General features: G+C 32.6%; 1 protein-coding gene across 4 annotated transcripts; it reads right to left on the reverse strand.

The window, feature by feature from the left end:
• Window positions 1–605: 605 nt before the first annotated feature.
• LOC117927641 (probable sodium/metabolite cotransporter BASS4, chloroplastic) lies at window positions 606–18,625 on the reverse strand. Of its 4 annotated transcripts, XM_034847267.1 has the most exons (14): window positions 18,379–18,620; window positions 17,631–17,724; window positions 11,720–11,827; window positions 11,553–11,620; window positions 9,324–9,402; window positions 8,654–8,712; window positions 8,501–8,569; window positions 7,199–7,312; window positions 5,541–5,562; window positions 4,234–4,301; window positions 2,416–2,501; window positions 1,421–1,550; window positions 1,089–1,190; window positions 606–988 (listed from the first exon to the last, which is right to left on the reverse strand). In XM_034847267.1, exons 1-14 carry the CDS (start codon window positions 18,562–18,564, stop codon window positions 914–916), a joined length of 1,260 nt encoding a protein of 419 aa, XP_034703158.1. In that variant the 5' UTR covers window positions 18,565–18,620; the 3' UTR covers window positions 606–913. The 4 variants fall into 4 exon arrangements, with proteins under 4 accessions (XP_034703158.1, XP_034703159.1, XP_034703161.1 ...); XM_034847268.1 differs by lacking the exon at window positions 7,199–7,312 and having other exon boundaries at window positions 18,379–18,619; XM_034847270.1 differs by lacking the exons at window positions 606–988; window positions 1,089–1,190 and having other exon boundaries at window positions 1,427–1,550; window positions 2,457–2,501; window positions 18,379–18,625.
• Window positions 18,626–21,531: the final 2,906 nt, after the last annotated feature.

A 21,531-nucleotide genomic window follows, 5' to 3' on the forward strand; every position in this document is an offset into this window, starting at 1 on the left:
TGGCTACCAACAAGTCTGGCAAACTAATTTCATTTGAAATTTTGTTTAAGACTTGAAGAGAGGCCAACAAAGTCTTAAGAGTTAGGTGATCCATAAACACCTTGCTTTCTTCATTATTCATTATTTTTTAATCGCCGGCAACCCTTTTCCCCCCAGACCATTACATATATGAATCCATGCCCTTTCTAATTTTACATATTTAGTAATAGTAATGTTGCTTTTCCCCCACCAAATCACCTCACCCAACGCAACCACCACTTGAGCTATGCTACTGAGCAGTGAAGCTCATTTTCCTTCAAATCAATCCATTCTGGTCCATCATTCATGGACTGATTTTGACATTCACGCATATATTTAGAGAGGGTGGTTGTGGAATTTGATCATTCAATCACAATTCACAACCCAACACGAGATTTTGACTCAAAACATTCCTGACTTCTCACCTGTCAACAAAACTAACTGTGCTAAGTGCACCCAATAGCTTCAACGGGGAACATTCACCCTTTCCTCACCATTATCTATCATGCCTTTTGGGACAGGCTTCCCCTGTTTGAGAATTAATATGCCTCTCAACTCAACTAGGCTTAAAAAGTAATATGGAAGGATGAACCCAAGTCTAGTCTTTATGATGTATATATCTATGGTGTATTTTCCATTTGAGGTAAATATGATACAATGATAGAATTTGACTATACAAGATGGATCTCTAGATATAGATTAAAAACAATAATGGGACTAAGAGCCGCCACAAAACTCTAATTCAACAATACTAACAAGGATGAGGTGAATACCATTGGTTGCTCAGGTCTTCTTAAACACTTTGGTCTCCGCAAAGATTAGCAGGTCGCTGTGAACAACATCCATGTACTTCAACATTGCTGTCTATCAACATTCACGACCTTATTCTCATATTTCAGGCTACCTTGGCATTATCAGATGTGCGGTCCTTTCCAAGCCAGATATTGATAAGGAAAGAGTCCATAATTATCTACATTTTAGAATTTTTTATTTTTATTTATATATATATATTAGCTAAAATCAGGTTGTTAAAAAAAAGCAAAATGAAAAGATGGGAAGAAATATGTGACCTGATTCAAGTGTGCTGCAACACAAGGAAGAACCAATAAACCAGATTCACCAAGCGTACCATGAAGCTGCTCCACGACTGCTACCATCACAGGCAATGTTTTCTACAAAGGCATGAAACTAAATCAAACCTCTATAATCATCACAATACAAAAGCATCCTAGGAAAGACCTCAACTAGTTACTTGTAATAAAAATATTTGCCAAAGAATTTTCCAGATGAAATGTAGTCCATTGATGGATGGATGCTTTCAGATATAAATCTTCTAAAAGTCTCTGCACATTAAAATTGCTGCATTAGATATTTAAAGTTCAAAAGCACTATTATAAATTACCTGGCTAGCAACAAGCAAAAAAGCAACGGTGTTCTGTCTCTTAGCAAAAGGGGATTTGCTACCACCGGAGACGGCTGAGAGGCTCTGTATTGAGAGAGCATTAAAAGCTAATAGGACGAGATGCAGAACTCTGCAACACAAGAAATGACCCTTTCCTCAGTTGATGCCACTTCATTAAAGCTCAAGAGAGTTTGAGCCACAAGCAAATTATCTGAGCACCATACAGATTTTTTATGCTTTTGACTAACTGTGCATGTGACCCCTATTTACTTCACTCTCTGAACTTAAGGCAATTGTGCTTCATAGATATTAAATGATCTCAGAGTTAATAAAAAACAGATACAAGTACTTGAGAGTTAGCAGTGTAATAAAATGAGCATGCACTTTAAATTTCTGTTTCCACACAAATGGTAAAATTGGTCAAGATTGAAGCAAAACTGAATAAATTTCTTTTTGAACAAATGGATACTTTGGTATTTAAAAGTCAAAATCAGCTGAAATTTTTGAAGTGAAAAATTATAAAGATTTGAAGTGAAAATGAATGCTGAATCTCATTGAAATTAAAAACCTGATGAAAAAAATGCTCATATAATAAAACAATCTATACAGAATCACAGATGCATATATAGCTAATAAGCCTGCCAATGTAGAAGCATGTGGTAAAAGAAACAGCCAGAATATCAGCTTAATTGCATCTCAATGTCCATGTTGACAGGTTCTCTTGTGATCCTAAAAAGAAAAGGATTGTGACAGGATCTATTTAATCCTAATAAGAACAAAATTGTGGAGGTTAAATAGCATTACAGTAGCCATAGAATTCAGTCCTGAAGTGAAATACTAGGGAGAAAATTTATATGTTAACAGCTGTCTGATATATCATCATTAAACCATTGGCATGCTAGATGAAGAGAACTCAAGAAATCCTTGTTATCATAACAAATTATGAGTAAAATGACACCACAAATGTATGAACACATTAAGAGAATAGAATGTACGTTCCCATCCCAATGGCCACAAGAAAGACTGCAGGCTTCACCATTAATAGCAGTGACCTTGATCTACTCACTTGTATCCATGGAACCTGAATAAACATTAAGGGTTCAAACATGGATTAACTTTTGGAGCCCCAAAAAAAAGGGGCAAAAAAATTCATGATAAAAGATGAGGAACAACTTGATTTGCTTCCTCAAAGAAGTTTCCGAAGATCAGAGTTATACCATAGGCAAATATTGGAACTTAGGTTTTGCAGGACCATTCACCCTTGTGACAGAAATTTTCAAACCAAACATGCAATTTCTCCAAAAATAAATAAATAAACAAATAAAAAGGCCTTAACTAAGGTGGCATTTGGGTGGCATTTGGATACTACTTTTATTTTTAAAATAGAAACTTCAATACAAAATACAAGAACTTTTATACAAAAAACTAGAAATTTATCTTGTGTTCTTCAAAACTTTTTTCAAAATTTTAAAATTGTGGAAATGAAAATTTTTTACTTAAATTTTAAAAAATTTAAAATATGTTTTCAAGCATACAAGGTATATACCTACTTTTTATAAAAGAATTCCTATATTTTGTACAAGACTTTCTATTTTTAAAAGCAAAAATAGGAAATGTATCTAAACATGCACCAAGTAAAGTATTACTAAAATCATATTAGTAAAATTATGAAGAAAAAAAAATTGATAGATTTTCTATTGGCATTTTATGGAACATAAAGAGCCGAATAATCTGATGCAAGAAGGTTTTTTTATTTTTTTCACCCTTAAATCATCATTACAGTAACAGATCAGGATTGAGGTTTGATAGGAGAATGAATTGGGGATGATCAAGAGTTGGTTACAGGGAAGTTGCACGAACAAACTTAGCAACTGCAATGCTGTTTCAATGGTTTGAAGTTATATGCTACAGAAAGAAGATCAGATTCTAATAACAGAATAATCTGAACAAAAATTGAATCCAAGGGGGGAGATGAAGAAGTAAAATAATTAGACACGCAAGAAGAGCAACCATACACTACAAAGTTAAAACTGCAAGTCTGAATTGGTTATTCAGTAATTGAAAAAAGGAGATGATTAAACTTTGTTTAGAATTTTGGCTCAAAATCGCCTTTAACCAAACAAAATATACGTTTTAGGCTTGTTTTCAAACTATTGTTCAAACTCGCCCTCCCCTTTTTTATTTTTTAAATTATTTAGAAACCACATTTTCAAAATGCAGTTTCTAAGTTTGTACTGAATGAAACTGCAGTTTCAAACAAATTTTTAAAAAGATAAAAATAAAAAATAAAAAATAAAAAATGAGAGAGAGCAGCCATTTTGAACAAAAGTTTCAAAACATGCCGCAAACAAATCTTTTGTTTGGCTGAAAGGCCATTTTCAACCCAAACTTCCTTTTTATGTACTTAAAAGATTCTAAAAGTACATGATCCTTGTTATTGAATCCTTCCATTGAATCACATAATCGTAACCAGTAATCAGTTATATGGTATAGTGAAGAACATGGCGAGGCAAATAAATATAAATGTACAACCACACATTTTAAAAGAACAGTATTACTGATTATGGCAAAGCAAATAAATGCCAACACTTCTTTATGACATTGAACATGCAAAAGAAACTCACGGTATTGGTACTATCTATCCCATCTTGTTAGATGTAACAATAACTAATGTATCATACAGAGGTGCATACGTAAATTAAAAAATAAAATAAAATAAATAAATAAATAATAATAATAATAATAAAGAAAACACACACACACACATACAGGCATTTGGAAAAAGGAAAAAATATTTGAGGTTTAGGTCTTACCAAACTAAGGAAGATTGCACTAATCATTGAGAGAAGTTTACGGTTTTTATCAACAAAGTCAGCCACACCTGTAGCACAAGTATAATTAGGCCTAGAGACAGATACAGTATTTTTAGGCACTTTGAACAGTTAGCATCTTGTAATCACTACTGAAATGGATTATAACCATTTTGAAACATATTTCTCTTGTTAAGAAGTTATCTCAAAGACCTGCTCATGCAGCGCATATTGACAAGAAAGGGAAGTTCTGGGTTAACTTTTATTTTCTTTATGTTGGTATGTCATAAATTAGTGATTTACATATTTGAACTGTTTGGCCCCTAGCATAATGGATTAATTATGTTCCTCTTGGGATTGAGGCATACATATGCATGTATGTATTCCCATTAGAATCTAGTCAAATCTTATTTAGACTTAGAAAATTGTATTTCTCGGAAACTTCTTACTTATTTCTTACTTCTAGAAGTTCCCATTTGTTAGACTTTTATCTTGTAGCTTGTCTAATTGCATATCTTTTTACTGGGTTGCAAATTATAAGATGTTTAGAAAATTCCTACTTCAAGAAGTTTAAATCTTATTCGGTTTCTGCGTCAGTTACTTTTTGCTTTTAGAAAGCTTTTTCTTGCCTAAAGAGTTTTGATGAGTCCAATTGAGGTCCAATGCACCCAACCGAAATTATAGTTTGACTAATGAGAATCTGAGACTTTTAATTCTTCTTGAGAACTGTAACCATGATTGCCTAGGTTTCTCTTCTTTCTTCTATTATTTGTTCTTAAAATTTCTTGTGGATTTTGGAATTGATATAATTTTCACTCAAGCAATCACTGTTTTCTTTATCATTCTAACATAAAAAAAATCCTAATTTCTGTTCTATGTCAGGTCACCCAAAAACTTAGTTGCACAGGGATCCAAACAACTTAATTTCTGGATTCCAGCATCTATTTTTTAGTGACTTTCAAAACCTTGCTTTCAGCCCTAACAATTGGCTTCCATTATTAAAAACCTTGAAAGTATTACCTTTGCTAGATCTTAGCCCAGCCCAGCCCAGCAATAAAGAGATTAGAGAGTACTATTCAAGTTTTCAGTATCCAGCATGACCCATAATATGGGTTCACCTGATTCAAAGGGTACATAACCAAAGGTTTAAACAGGTTATTCCTAGTTTTAGAAAATAGAACCTTATTTGAAAAGGAACTCACTATTATATTGTGTACTACAAATCAATTCCCAAGGACCAGTCAGTCTCACATTATGTACTTTCTAGGGGCTACACATCAAATGCAAAATCAAGACTACTAGACACTCACCTTTGAAAGATTCACGTAAAACCTGCAGATTAGAAGGCACAAATTAGTGCCCAAAATTATGATAAAAAACCTAAAGAAAGAACACCATAGGAAGTGTGTAAACTACAAATTAGCATCATTTCTTAAACAAACAAAAAGTGTTTCCTAGTTTGTCTTAACATTTTGAGATTTGTGATATTTTCTATAATAAATTCCTGATGCTCTAGTTAAAGTTTTTAGACATCTACAACCTGATTGGAAACATTTTCGAAAACAGTTCTTAAAAAACAATTTTCAAAAACAGTTCTATAATGTTTTTCAAAACAAAAGTCTATTTGAGAACTTGGAATGTTCTCAACCAATTTTTTATATTTTCAAATATTTTTTTAAAATAAATTTTATGTGAAATGTTTTATTTTCAATCATTCTCCATATTTGTACAATTATTTTTTAAAACAACCCCTAGAAAACAATTAAAATATATTATCAAAAAACACCCTATTTTCAAAACAATTTTCAGAAACCTGTTTAGAAACAATTGACAGTCAAACGTACTTTCATATTTTTCTATTCTCAAAAATAAAAAACTGTTCCTGACAACAGTTCCCTAACATGGCCTTACAAGTTATATAGAACTTTTGCCAAATGGTAGATCTGTTGTTTCTATGAGTATGAGGGGCTTTTGCCGCTTTGATCCTAAACTGAATAAGGTTGTCCTGGTCTAAACAACACAACAAATTCATTGACATAAATTAACTAGACAAGATCTCAACAAATTAAAAAAAGGAGTAAAACAAGCTTCAATGCAAAAGAAAAACAAGCTATGCAGCTTATGAATGTGACAAAAATATATAAAGATGCAGAAGAGGAATGGGAAGGAATAAAAGGTATAGAATTCTTCCTTAATATTTAGTCTGCACAGAGATCCATATGTATACAAAAATTCCTAGCACTAAAAATAGAAACTTTCCTAACTTAATTACATCAGATCCCTTTAGTGATGGGATTGCCTAATTCTCTCCTCAATTACAAAATTATACAGCCATGGCTTTCCTAATGTCATTCTTCCACAAAAGACTCTCCACAACTCAAGGGGGAAAATCCCCTAAAAAGGACATCATTTGACTAACTCCTCACTTGGCTAAGTGATCTATAATACCATTCGCTAAGCAAGGAGTCCAAAAGAGAGCAATCCAAACCTCTAGCACACTTGCAATTTAGTAAAAGGCACATATCATTCCTCCATAAATCTCTCCCCTTCTTAGATACCCACAAAATAACAATTTTTTTACCCTCCTTCAATCAGATTGAAAAGACTTATAGCCATATCTACAAAAGATTAAAATTTCTACCTATGATCATCCATTCCAATTTTTTACATCCTAGAAAAATTTAACCTTTCATTTTACTAGAGAGAAGTTAATCAAGGGGCTAAACCAGAGTTTTCCTTTGTAATGAACACCAAGTTAATCCTTTGTTCGCTTTTTGTCCTTGTGTATCACATTATTGCCAAGGTGAGAGGAACCATTTTTTTTTTTGTTTGAGAAGTTCACTCCCAACTTGAAAAGCTTCACATATATACATAGTAACATATAATCACACATGATATCACAAGAATTTTTCTTCTTGAAAAATCAAAGGTATGCAAATTCTACCTATAGTGGTAATGAAGGTATTACCTTCCCCAAGATTAGAGGGATCAAAAGTGTGACAACAAGACTTCGAAGTAGTTGCTTAGTTGGAACAGAAACACCAACTCCATCAGCTATGAACTTGGAAATAGAAAATGGGACCTAAATATGTGTAATAAACATTTAGCACACACTCCCAGTGACTAAACCAAATCATTAACTTTGATGTAATGCATTATAAATTGATGCCATCACAAATACAAATTAATTATTCATGTAAACTCATACTTATACCCACATACACACACATATTGAGAGAGATAGAGGCAAAGCAACAACCACAGATAGAGAGAGAGACACACACACAAGCATGCATATATATATATATATATATAGAGAGAGAGAGAGAGAGAGAGAATTGCTGGGTAATTCAGCTTCATTAAAAATTTGCAATTTGCTGTTCTTAATCCAATAAGACTTTATTATGAACTTAGAAACAGAAAACATAAAGAAGGCCTGTGCTTGGTAAAAGCATACATAAAGTATTGACTACAAAACTGTACTTCCATGACATAATGGATATCATTTCCTTTGGTCTAACACATATAAGCTCCATTTTATTGAAGTTTTACATATACTTTCTGAAAGAAAAATCTTTCTTGTGCATGAAAAAGAGTGTCATTCAAAAACCCAGGAATTATAATTTAGTAAATATTTTGCATGAGAAAGCATAATACCAAGCATCCAACCACCCAGCAGAGAACCATTTGTTCTACAGAGTGGGATGGATGTAGAAACAACTCAGGATTGAAACTTGAGGAGAAAAGGGGCACCTAAAATTTGAACCAACACCTAGCACATAGATAACCAAGAAGAACAAATAAATAGCAAGAATAAAGACAGGCAAGATAAATAAATGAAAGACACCAGAAATTACAGGCAACTTCTTTTAAGTGTAGCCTTGATTTGAATTTTCTTTTAGAATATGAGAATACAGAAAGCTAATTGAAAAGGAAAATGTGATCATAAGCTTTGTACCCATGGTTCTCATGAAATTGATATTTGCAAAGTAAGACATTTTGGAGTGTAGAACAAGTTTTAAGTGGACATAATTCTGTAGCACAATTGAAGCTCATTAACAGATATTTCATATATAGAAGTTTAACTAAATCTGGTGTCCAAGTCAAGATGCAAATAGAATACATCAAATATAAAATAACTAATAAGCACCAAAATTATAGCTCTGCAATAAACTCTGCATGGAGAAGATGTCAAATTGTGTTTCAGAATAAGATCTGAACTCAAAGCTAATATTTTTCATGATACTAATGATGTTCCTCATGTACTTACAATCAAAATTCCCAAGAGATTAGATATCACTGTCATTGCAAGAGCAAGTGCAGAATTCCCCCCAGCAAGCTGTGTTTTAGCAATACAAATCCTCAGTTAAATTTAAAACCTACTCCATGCAGAACCATGATTTTGAGAGAAAGACTGACATGCCTGAGTCAGTGCCACACCACTTGATAATGTTGTTGGCATACAGCTAAATATAGCCAGACCTGTAGAAGTCGGAAAAGGTTTTAAACAGTTTGCAAATTGGTAAGAGAGAAATAATAGATGACTGCACCAGCACAAGATTGTGGATCCTGTGCTCACTTCAAAGGCAAAAGTTAGCATTTGCCCAATGTCCTCAGTGTCAATGAAAAACAAAAGAACACACACCATTATCTGCAACTGAGTAGTGTTTGCCCTATGTGCTTAGCGTCCATGAAAAGCAAAAGATGGCATATTCTATGAATGGAAAAAAAACCAATTTGGAACTAAAAGGTGGTATCCAAATGATATTAGTTTCAAATGAACCATCACTATAATGCAAATGTTGGTAGTAAAAGGGGAGGAGAAAGCTCTACAACTATCAGAGAAATCACAAGACTAAGAGCATTCAACACTTTTCACTTCAAAAACCTACCACTCTTTTCTTTAAACTGAGCTTGAAGATGAACTTTGATGCAAAATAGGATCCAAACGTTTCAGTTTTTTATAGGAAGCATACAACTTCTTAAAAGTTAGTCTATTACTGTTTTGAAATTATTTTGGGACAATAAACTTATGCAAAATTATGATCCTTTCAGCTGACTCTTTGAGAAAAAAATGAAGTTCAGTGCCATACCAGTTATAAATTCTTGAGGTTGGAGCTGAAATTGCAAAATAAGCCTTGAAAAGAGGGGGGTAAATAATAGAATAGAACCCTGCACTGACAGGAATAATTGGTTAACAGCATAAATGCATTTTTACTGAAAAAATCAAATTTGTTATTAGAAGAAAGATAAGAAGTACAAGGATGAGCTATCCTTCTCAAAAAGAAAGCAGGAAATAGCCAAGGTAAAAATACTACCCCAAAGGCCACTCCATCAATAGGAAATATTGGTCCTACAACACATCAAGTGGGGACATCATCCCATACAAACCCCTCCAAGGTCCTAGCTCCCCTCTTAGCCAACAGATTGGCTTCCTAGTAAGACCTGGACCTGCATAAAAGGGAAGAGCCCAGGTCCCTGGATCATGAATTCTCCTCATCCAATGGTCCAGCCTCAAGGACTCTCTTAGTTCAAATTTGAGGTTCCACAAGATGTGCTTTCCAATACTATATTTGAAGTAGTTGTTTGAATTTCTTATGATACACAACTGAAATAAGTTCTTAATTGTAAAAGGACTCTAAATGTAAGGATTGTTCTTGGATTCCCAAACGGGTTTGAATTAACTTCATCTAATTGTGTTTCCCCCAACATGAAAGAAAACATAGGCAATCTTTAAGTGATAACAACCAAGGAATCTAGTTTGATCATGAGATTCCTATCTTTCAAGTCCATCACTACTTCTATTCCCGATCAGTTTGAGAAAAAACACATAGCATTTCCCCACCATTATCTTTATGAGTTCCCAAAACCCCATCAAGCCTAGAGGTTTCCTACAGAGCATCTGTTGAACATTCAGATGGAAACTTCCATATGGAGGACCAATCTCCAGGTTAATGAATTCCTCGTTGTGTTGCATTCCATATAAGCAGCCTACAATATCCTAGCAATGAGACTCTGCAGAATACAAAAAATTCATAGCCACATACACTGAGAGAGAGGTCAAGAATAGAAATCTGTCATATTTCTTCCACTGTTCCCCGCTTTTCCCAAAGATCCTACTGATTCTTCCAACCAAATCACTCAGTGGCTAAAAAACCACACCATCCCTCCCTCTTTCCATAGCCCTCAGAGGAAATGGTCATCATACCCAAGAGAAACAATCAACAGATTCTTGCAAAACAAACACATTCTACATTTTTCTAGACTGATGATAAGAAAAATTGAAGAGCAACACATAGTATAGATAAATTGTTCACCCATCCCAAACACCTCCCTTCTCCCCTCCCAAAGAAAGAAAGAAAGAAAGAAAAATAAAAATAAAAATGTAACTTTAATAAACCAAAAAATATTCAACCATCTAGATATAGTCTAACAGAGAGATCCTTTTTTTTATCAGTATAGTCTAACAGAGAGATCTTACTTAATAGTAGCTTCCTTAGAGCCCAGCAAAATCAAAAGTTTCCTTCTTTCATGTTTTGAGGTCAATTTTGATGAATAGTAACTCTAGATTTAGAGTGTTTGCATCCCTAAACTTGGAGCACCAACACTGGAAGGCTGGAAGGTTAATTTTAAAGACAAAGTAAAACCTAAAGGGAGGGAATCAAGATCAACAGAAACAACATGAGAAATAGGACAACAAGGCCTAAGAAGATGATAGTTTCCAGAATAATCTTCCCACTTTGAGTAGAAGAGAAATCATCCAATCTATAATATATTGCATTTTCTTGAAAGTTCAACAAGGTAAAGCATGAATGCATAAAGAAATATCCCTAAAAACCAATACCTCAATGAAGAAAGTTAAGCCTCTCTCACATTATATTTATTAGCAGGGTACAATTGAAACCCATTATAATGCCATTGTTCAATATCAGTAACTTCAATTGGATAGGACAGGAGTGAGGCAAACCTCCACCCATCAAAACAAATCTTTCTTGATTCTTTGCTAAGATTTTAAGGGAAGGAAACTTTTACTTAAGACAAAGGAAAGTATTAAATGACATATTAGATTGCGTCCCAATATTTAAAAAACAATTAAATGCATGAAAGTGCAAGAAGAGTCAAAATCCTGTCTATGACTTCAGATACTAATGATAACAGGACCAAGTATAGTTAGTATCAGTGAGAGAAGTAGATCCGAAGACGGGGGTGCCCCACCACACACCAACCCATTTTGAAAATATTGAAGAGTACGAAAGAAGAACAAAAGATGAAGAATGAACCTACAAAATGCATAATCACAAATAAGAAATTCAAGTTCATACTAGCCCAAAAATTCCAACTGGCCATGCTTCAGCAGCTGCACCAATTTCTCCACTACGCAGCATCAAACCTGTAGCATGAGAAAATAAAATTTTAAAATAATAATAGGGCAAGGTTGACATTATAAGTTAATATAATCGATAAAGAATGAGTAATATCAGAATCTTACCAGAGATGATAAATATCCCAAAAGTGCTTACTTTTGACAAAGAATACCTGTCAGCAAGACAACCAAGAGTAGGATTTGCAAGGCCCAATGCCACTCCACTGACTAGAGCTGATGCATGCAGTTTTGCACAACAACAACAAAATAAATAAATAATAAAATAAATTCTAATTAACAATAAAGACAAAGGTTCCAGGGGAAAAATTGCACACAAAGGTTAAACAACATGAACTTCATTTTGTTTTTAAACAAGGAAAAAAAATGTATTTTAAAATCAATTCAACAAAACCTTATCCCCGATAAATGAAGTGAGCTATACAAATCCAACTGCACATTAAACTACATCAAGATCGATATCAAATGTTGAATCACATGCACAGACTCAACCATATTATGTTTACCCTCCCTTTTCTCTTTTTAGCACCTTCAACCAGAACCATATCATTTCTTTTGGTGCAGGTAGGTCCATGCAGTATATGATGGAACCATCTCTCCTTAATTTCCCCATCTAGCCCTCAATTGGTATTTATCCATAAATCTCACAAATACACCATTTAATTATAGTCTCCATAAAACAGTAACTCTTGTCTATATAAATATATAGGAAGAATTTAAAATCCAGGGACGATGACTCTTGATTCACTTTCCATCATTCTTTTCTCAATGATGTTTGGTAGAATTAAAGATTAAGTACTTAAACTTTAGTGTTGAAACATAACCGTTGAAGGTTTAAAGTATTTTAAACTGAAAAGCCTTGGCATCACTTCAAGACTAAGTAGTAAATTCAATTAAACTATTTAACAACTAAAAGAAATTGAACTCCAAAAATTGTTTAATATAAATAACATTAGATTCTTTGAATATTTTTTCGGCAATATTATCTCAATAATAGTAAGGCCACAACGCAGGGCTATCAGGTTGGAGATCAACCAAATCACAACCCAACCTCACCTTAGGTTGAAAGTTTTTCCAAGCCCTATGTTGGATAAGATGAACTCCTGATGAACCAACTTATCGGATTGCTCAGATTAGGTATGAATCAGGTAGCTTTTTAGTTATATTTTTTAACAAGTGCAAAAAATATATTATTAAGTGTCAAAAAGGAGCTCTGATACAAGTTAACCATACAAGAAACACATGTAAAAAACAAATTAAAAATGGAAAAAAAAACCTCAAACAAGATCCTAAGCTAACAATAACCTATTAATGCAACCCACAAAGGACAGGCTTCTTTTTCCTAAGGAATTCCCTGACCATAGGAACAGACTTCATGCCAAAGTCATTTAATCTTAACTTAAAACTCTCCATTGGTTCAAAAAATGTCTCAATTTCACTTCATCTAAGTATGCTAGATATGCGTAGGGTTTTGCATTCTTCCATTCCTTCCTCTTCCTTTAGGAAACAAAGGTGTCATGTCAATTCACCAAAAAGCATGGTTAAAAGTTGCAATATCAATTGTCGACTCAACAAGTTACAAGGCAAATTGGTCTTAACATTTTTTTTTTTTACTAGAAACAAGAATTATATTAATATAGAGATTTCATGAGAGGGATTAGGAATCCTTCCACAAATATACAAACCTGATCTAAACCACTAAAAAACTCCGCTATACAATTGAAAAGACAACTTGGCTACTCTTAATGGTGGCCCAACCCTAGTGGTGTACGTACCGCAAGCCAACTGAGCTAAATGACATTTAAAGGACATCCTTTAAATTTGTTAGTACAAGAGGCCCACAAAGAAGTAAATTGGTCTCAACATATTAAATTGTGTTTTTTTTTTGACAAGCAAAAGTATTATTAATAGTGCCTAATCAATAGTGGGCACACCAAAATACACAGGGAGCATACAGAGATGTCAAAAAGGGACATTTAGATGGAGAGATTGATAAAAGATACCCCTCTTACATCAATAAGAGCACAACCAATCAATAAAATCTAGAATAGACATAAAGGCGCCTCTAAACGACTTTCTTGCCCAAAGCTAGAGAAAGCATGAAGAGGCATTTTTGAGAGAATGAATTGATTATTCTTCGTAGACAATGACTCTGCCTCAATGATTCGTCTCCTTCCAGATGATCCAAAATAAGCATAAAAGAGTTGCCCTTCACACCTTCATGCACTTCTTCCCTTTAAAAGTCCCATACCAACTTGGTAACGTTTCACCAACCATAGCGGGCATCACCCACTCTACTTTAAACAATGAGAATAATAAGTGCCATTTATATTCTCATTTTAGCACAATGAAGCAAGACATGATCAACCAATTCCTCCTCTACTTTATAAAGATTGTTATTGGGTAATACACACAATATGCTAATTAAAAAACTCTAAATTTCTAAAAAAAGAAATAGAAAAATAATTACAATTAGATGGACTCAACAAATTAATAACAAAAACACACATCACATTTCACATTATCTAAATAGTTATAAAAGCATTCATTTGAATTGTTGATGATAGTATTAGGAATTGAAAACTCATGAAACATTACCACTCATTTTTACACCCAATATCAAATTTTGATAATTGATATATCATGAAAATAAAAATGAAAATAATAAAAAGAAATGTGAATTATAACAAGTCAAAGATTGCTCAAAAATAAATCATTTTCAATTTATTATTCCTACTCATAGATGGAGGCATTTTTTCTTGATTGATGTAGGAAATCTATGAGAAATGTTAAGATTATCTAATTTTCTTTCTTCCATTTACATTGGATCTAGGTCATGGTGCCACAACTCCAAGTTGTCTCATGATTTGGCTAATCATGATTCAGATCCAAGTCGTGACCAAGTTAAGCTTGAATTGCATGATACTCTACTTATGTCTCAAATTCATCATGGCAATGGACGAGACAAATATGAGTCAAGCAAGATGTACCAATCTTAGTCGATTCTTTGAACCATGCTAGAGAGATCTCACAAAAATGGCTTTATCTACAAGGAATAAGCCACCTCACAATGAATAAGGATACCTTGATATATCATCCAATCAATGGTGAGGATCTTGCCTCAAACTACTTCCCAAGGAAAGAAGCCCATCGTAGAATGAGCACAAACCCTCACACTAAAGAAGATGGAAAAAGAGAGTTTGTGCTAGAGAAGACCAACTTAAAGAAAGGTTTCACTAAAAAACATCCTTTATTGAAGTAATTCCAAGAAAAAAAAAAGTCCCCCCTACCCTCCTTGATCTTATATTTATGGGTGATGGCCATGAAGATTACTTTTCACTTTAACTCTTGACCTTTGAAATGACTAAAGAATCTCATGTTCCAATTCCCTTAACCTCCTTTTAAGCACTAGTAATCTATAATCAAAGAGTGATATTTCATATCAGATATAGGAGATGCATTTTAAAGTCGTAAGGGCCAAAGGGGATAATATCTAGACAAGAGGCAGCAAGTCATTATAAATTATATCAGAGTCAATCCCTATGCCTAATGTCTTTGTTTGGCCCAACAAAGAGTGTCTATTTGTTTAGTCCCCCAATCATGTGGACATCGTGTCTGCATTAGGGGCTAATTGTGATATCCCACATATAAGAGAAAAAGTTTCTGGTACTATATATGTAGGAAATTCTTTTAACCATGTAAATTCATTTTAAAGTCTTGAGAATCCATTAGTATAGAGTGGACACTATCTACACGAGAGAGAGCGGACCATTACCCAAAGCATTCCCATAAATTAGCAAGGAGAAAGACCAAGAAATTAGTCCTTGAGCACATACTCCCCGTACCAAACATTCAACCACAAAGTAGTCATCCACTAAATATTCACCAATTAGTAGTTGAGTCGGGGAAGATATTTTCATTCTTTATGATTGCTAGAGCCTTTTGTCCTTGGGACCTCCACCCAACCCGGTACCAAACATCCAACCACAAACTAGTCGTCCACTAAATATTCATCAATTAGTAGTTGAGCCGGGGAAGATATTTTTCATTCTTTATGATTGCTAGAGCCTTTTGTCCTTAGGACCTCCACCCACCTTGGAGCAAACCTTAACCTAACCCAACACCTTCCATGACACCAAACTTTCAATCATCACCTAACTTCATAGTGTTATAGGTAATTTGTAACAATTGAAAAAATTTTCAAGTTTTTAACCTCCAAAAAATAAAAAATAAAAAAAAACAACAAATCTAAACATCTTATATTAAAAATATGGTCATATGTCATAAAAATATATACAGTGATACATATTAAGCCAAGCAATAGTTAAATTCAAGTTTCCAAGGCTTCAACCAAATCCTAACCATGCCTAGGTGGGGTAAAAAAATTTAATGAAACCAATATCTTTTGTTTTGGTTAAGCTCAAACCATCCAAGCATGACGCAACCCTAACCAATACTAGTTTGCACAAAATGTCACATGTACAAAACACTTAAACAGTTGGAAAAATTGTGTTTCCATACACCGATGTAAAAATAATCACGAAATAGGAACCATCTAAAAATAATTCAAGTTTCATGCACTCACCGATCAAAGATAGTACTTAGGATAGTCAAAGGTAGTATCTATATCATTAAAAGGTAATACCTAAATAATCAAAGGTACTACCTTTGACCATAAAGTGTATAAAATGCTAATTATTTTAAATAGCTACTTGAATTTTGTATTTTATAAAGTTGGGTTCCTATTTTGTAGTTTTTTTTATATAGGTATATGGAAACACACTTTTCCCTAAACAGTTATATAGTTAAGAGGTAAAAACTTGTGAGATTAGAAAGGAGAAAAAGGAAAATGCAGAAATATTGAAGTTTGTCTGACTAGACTTCCATGTACCTTCTTATTTTTATTTATATTCTTAAGTAAGAATACAATAATACCACTATCAACTAATAAATGAAATTACTCTTAATATAACACATGAAATTAAAATAAACTCTAAAAAAACTCTCAAGCTAGAATATCAAGGTTAACATGCTAACTTGAAACACAGTCAATGAAAGGTGTTCTACACCATACTAAGTTGTTATATTCCTAATTTTTCAACCAATTTGCTTTCTACAAGTAAATAGACTACAACCTTAAATTGTTTTTAACATTTCTCCCATTTCATGCTTCTTTCAAGGTCTCAAGAACAAGAGGGCACAAGAAAAATAAGCTGAATTATCTAGATATTAGTCAACCTCCTTCGTCGGTATTGAATGGCCCATTCTTGTCTCTTCATGGGCATTTCATTTGAGTCATCCATCTTTGGAAAAGTTGTTTTTAGTCATCTATGTCAAACCATGTGTCTAGCTTTAGAAGTTGGTCACTTTGGCAAGCCTCACCATAGTCTTTTTCAAATCATAGTCATAGTCATCAATCTAAGTCTTTTAATGTAGCCCACATGGACAATTAGGGTCCTTTTCATACTAGAAGTTTTAGTTTATTCCCTTCTTTTTTTTGTCATATGTATTGATGATTACTCTCATATAACAGCACTCCTTTTTTCTAAAGTAGATCTAAACTGTCTAATATAATTTTTAAAGTCTAAAATGAAATTTTTGTTTAGTTTTGTGAAGTCATTAGAAGTTCTTCAATCCAATGCATTGGGATACATAAAATCAATCATGAATTCATTTTATGCTAATCATGGTAATTCACCAAACTATTTGCACTCACACCTATCAACAAAATGGTGTCGTTGAGCAAAAGCATCACCATTCACTGGATGTTGCTTGCACCTTATTGTTCCATATGCAGGTGCCAAAGTATTCTTACGCCAATGCTATATACTTGGGCCAATGCTACATATGAATATGAATTCAAAGCAACCCTACAAAGGTCAAGGCTCTACAAACAATGCAGCAAAGAAATAACGCAAGCACGAAGTAAATTATTATCAGAACATGAAACATATATAATAGCAAGAAAGCTCAAGAATATACAGGATTAAAGTTTGCACCATCAAAGTAACATTGCTACCTAATGGAAGAAAATTATCTGCCACAAAACTCAACAAAGGTTTTGCCCAAGTCAATGCCTTTCCCGAGCTAGTTGCTTGACTTGCATCATCTCCCTGAAACAAAACAAAAACCATGTCATTCACGAAAATATACCCGCAATATATGGCATAATGCAGCCATTTAATTACCAATGATTTTCCCTTTGTTTATTTCAAGACAATATGTCCCAAAAAATCATTTTCCCAAAATGATTGAAAATTCTCTAACTTACAACAATGTTGGCATTTGTCGATCAATATATAGATCCTATGAATTTTACACCTCATTAAATCCTTTAAGAATATCCCGCAATTGACCCATATAAACCAGGTGTTCCACTCCAGTCAGATCCTTTTGGGCCACAACTCTGATGTTACTTCTGTACTTCTTTAGCCAATATCAGTGGACCATGTTCAAATTCGAGGAACTACAAATTTAATCCATTTATTTCAGTTTAATGGCCTAGGAGGAAGCTTCCATTTTCCCGTGAACCATATCTTTTAGGGCTTATCTTATCCCTATGGATGTTCAAACATGAAAAGACTAGGACAGTTTTATGACCGAAATTTACTTTTTCTTGGACAAAAAATTCCATAGCATCAAACAGAGTCAATAAGCTAAACGAAGCCAAGAGGCATGATACAAAATTTTGAGAAGTTGGGCTAAAGAAAGAAAAACATCAACATGCATTTTTTCCGGGAAACAAGCAGAGGAAGAGGGAGAGGAACCTGAGCGGAATGTTGAGCAGCTGTGATGGGGAATGACTTGGAGACAGAGCGTGGTTTCCAAAGAAGTAATGAGCATTTGTGAGTGGAAATGCAGAATCTGATGGCATTTGATGTAATGGGCGTTGGATGGGGCAGCGTTATAGGGTGCGGAGGTCTGAGAATTAGGGTCTGGATGATTGCAGCCATGGGAGAGGGAATGAGGAATTGAGGATGAGCGTTAATTCAGACACCTACACTCATCCAAGCATTAGCTTAATGCATTCTTATTTTATTCAATATATCTACTCACAAGTCACAATTCACGATCTGAAGCATCAAATTTATTGGTTACTAATAATGTTTATATCATGGATTATATAAATTCACTCTATCTACTCTTTTTTTTTTTTAATAAAATTGAATAAAAAATTTGTTTATTGACATCAACAATAAAATAAAAAAATTAAAAAATTAAAAAATTAAAAAATTAAAAATACAATTAAAACTAAAATACTTAAAAATTAAATACAATTAAAATAAAACTAAGTTAAAAGTTAAATATAATTAAAACAAAAAAAAAAACTTATAACTTATAAAAATAAAATATTCCCCCTCATTGTATTTTGACATTTTTCTTGATATTTATATTTTCTATTAATGTGTTTTAGCAAACTGAAAATTAATATTTTATTTTTTATTTTAAAGGTTTTTTCAATTTTAATTGTATTTTTAATTTTAAAATTTTCTTATTTTATTAATCTCAAATTAGTTCTCATGGTAAAAAATTATTAATTGATATTATTAATCTTACAAATAAATTGATCATTTAAGGAAATAATTATCCAACTTCTAAAAAAAAGTACATGTATATTAAAATTATTTTAAATATTAAAAAAAAAATTTAAGGGCTACGTAGGTAATATAAAAAATAACCTTCAATAATCCAAATAAATAAATAACAGAAATACAAATATGGGGTGAACTAGAAATCAGACTAAAAGAACTACTAAATTTTATATTAAAATCTCAATTTTTAAAACATGAAAAAGAATTGTCAAAAAATAATAACAATAATCACTTAATGAAATAATTATAAAATTGTACAAATTTTTATTTTCATTTATGGTTTTTTTTCCCCTTTGCACGAGCTTTCCTTTCATGTGTTTTTTAAAAATATTTTTTCCTTTTTTTTTTTCTCTTTTAATGTATCAAGTGGTTGATGCTAACACCCCGCTATGATGTTTTAGATGCTAAATTGGTAATAAAAAAGCCATCTCTAAAACTATTACTTTTGTTATAAAATCAAGTGCTATAAAATGCACTATATTTATAACATAAATAAACTAATATTATGATACATAATTTAGAAAATTTTGAATTTTTTTTGGAGAACCGGTAGTTGTAGGTTACCATGTTATATCCTTAGTATGCTTAATGTCATATGTTATATCTCTTATATGCTCAATATCATAAACCAACCTCATGAACCAAATGAAATATTATTATAAATTCACATTATTTGTAGGCTTTTCATAAAAATCAATTAGTAATTTAAATGCATCTCTAAGTTAATTCTAATACACGGGTGTTGGATGTCATTAAGGGATAAAAATGTATCTCTAAGACTATTACTCTATTTAATTAGCTTAACACCCTTTTGTAAATTTTTAAATTTTTTAAAAGTTGACAAATTCATTAAATGGGTCTTTACTAATTTATTGGATTAATATGTTAAAGATTAAGGCCAAGACATCTCTAAGACTATTTTTTTCTTACAAAAAAAAAAAGAAAAAAGAAATAGGTATGGCATAAATACCATATACATAAAACATAAATACACTAATGTTATGATATGTTACAATAGCACATAATTTTGAAGTATGTCAATGGTATTAGCCTTCTTATTAGCAAATAGCTAAGGAAAAACCACTCATATGTGGATACTAACACAAATTTAAACTAAAAATAAAAATTTACCATCTATTTTATGTCGAAAACACACTTATTAAACACCATGGTAAACCAGGATTATGACACAAATAACCTTGCAAAGCAATTAAATTGAGAGTATATTTGACAGTTATTCTAGAAAGTGTTTCTAACATTTCTAATTTTTGAAAGATAAAATTTTTTAAGTATTAGAAATGTTAAAAACATTTCCTATAATCACTATCAAACACACTCTAAGTTGAGAGGTATTTGAAGTGCTTTTAAGGTAAGAGATAGTAAGAGAATGAAAATTTGGCACGATTTGTAGAGTGATTCAGTTCTTGTTAGAGAAATTTTTTATATTTCCAAGTCAAAAGATACTCAAGGTAGTAGTGGGTATTGCACATTTTTAAGGAACTTCCATGAGTAAGGGTTGGATATAACAAGTCTTTTCTTCAACAAATTCAAGAAGGCTTTGATGATAGGTTGGTTTGTAAAGGCTTTGAGGATGAGGTTTTCTTTGTTAGATCATTTTCTTTTATTTCATTGAAAGCTACTTACACATTTTGTTTTTCCCAACAAAAGAAGTTAGGCATTCAAAAGGAACCCCACAGAAGCATGTGAAAGGTTGATTGGGAGAAGACCTTATCATTATATCAATTAAGAAGAAGAGAAGGCATCTAACTTTTGTTGCTTGTATAAAATCAATTAGTCATACCTTTCTCCATTATGATATAAGAACAAGTTTATGATAGTTGATTTGCGTTTTTTTTTTTTTTTTCGTCTCCCAGTACCGCTAATGTCAGATATGTTAGATTAATTTTTGTAATTAATCTATAATTTGGGTCACACATGTAAATAATTAAAATGTGTGTGCTATCATTTAATTAAGCCTAAATATAGTGATCTAATTAATAATTGATTAATTGGCTTAAGGGTATAATTGTCATGAGATTATTGTGTAGATACCATTAGATAATTATTATTTCTATGAGGGGCAGAAATATAATTGTGATAAAATTAAAACTGCCCTAGCAGTTTATAAATAGGGTTATGGTCCCCATTCTACCACTACGCATTCCAATTTCCGAAAATCCTCTCAGAGAGAAATTGACACAGAATCTAGTGGCCAGAATTGGAAGACCATCTCAAGGGTTTTCTTCCTATAAGGTTTCTCCTTCAATGGATTCAGGTATGTTTCCGCTATTATTTTTCTACTCATTTTTAATCAGGATATTCCAGTAT

Source organism: Vitis riparia, chromosome 13 (assembly GCF_004353265.1).
Source record: "Vitis riparia cultivar Riparia Gloire de Montpellier isolate 1030 chromosome 13, EGFV_Vit.rip_1.0, whole genome shotgun sequence".
NCBI classification, from domain to species: Eukaryota; Viridiplantae; Streptophyta; class Magnoliopsida; order Vitales; family Vitaceae; genus Vitis; species Vitis riparia.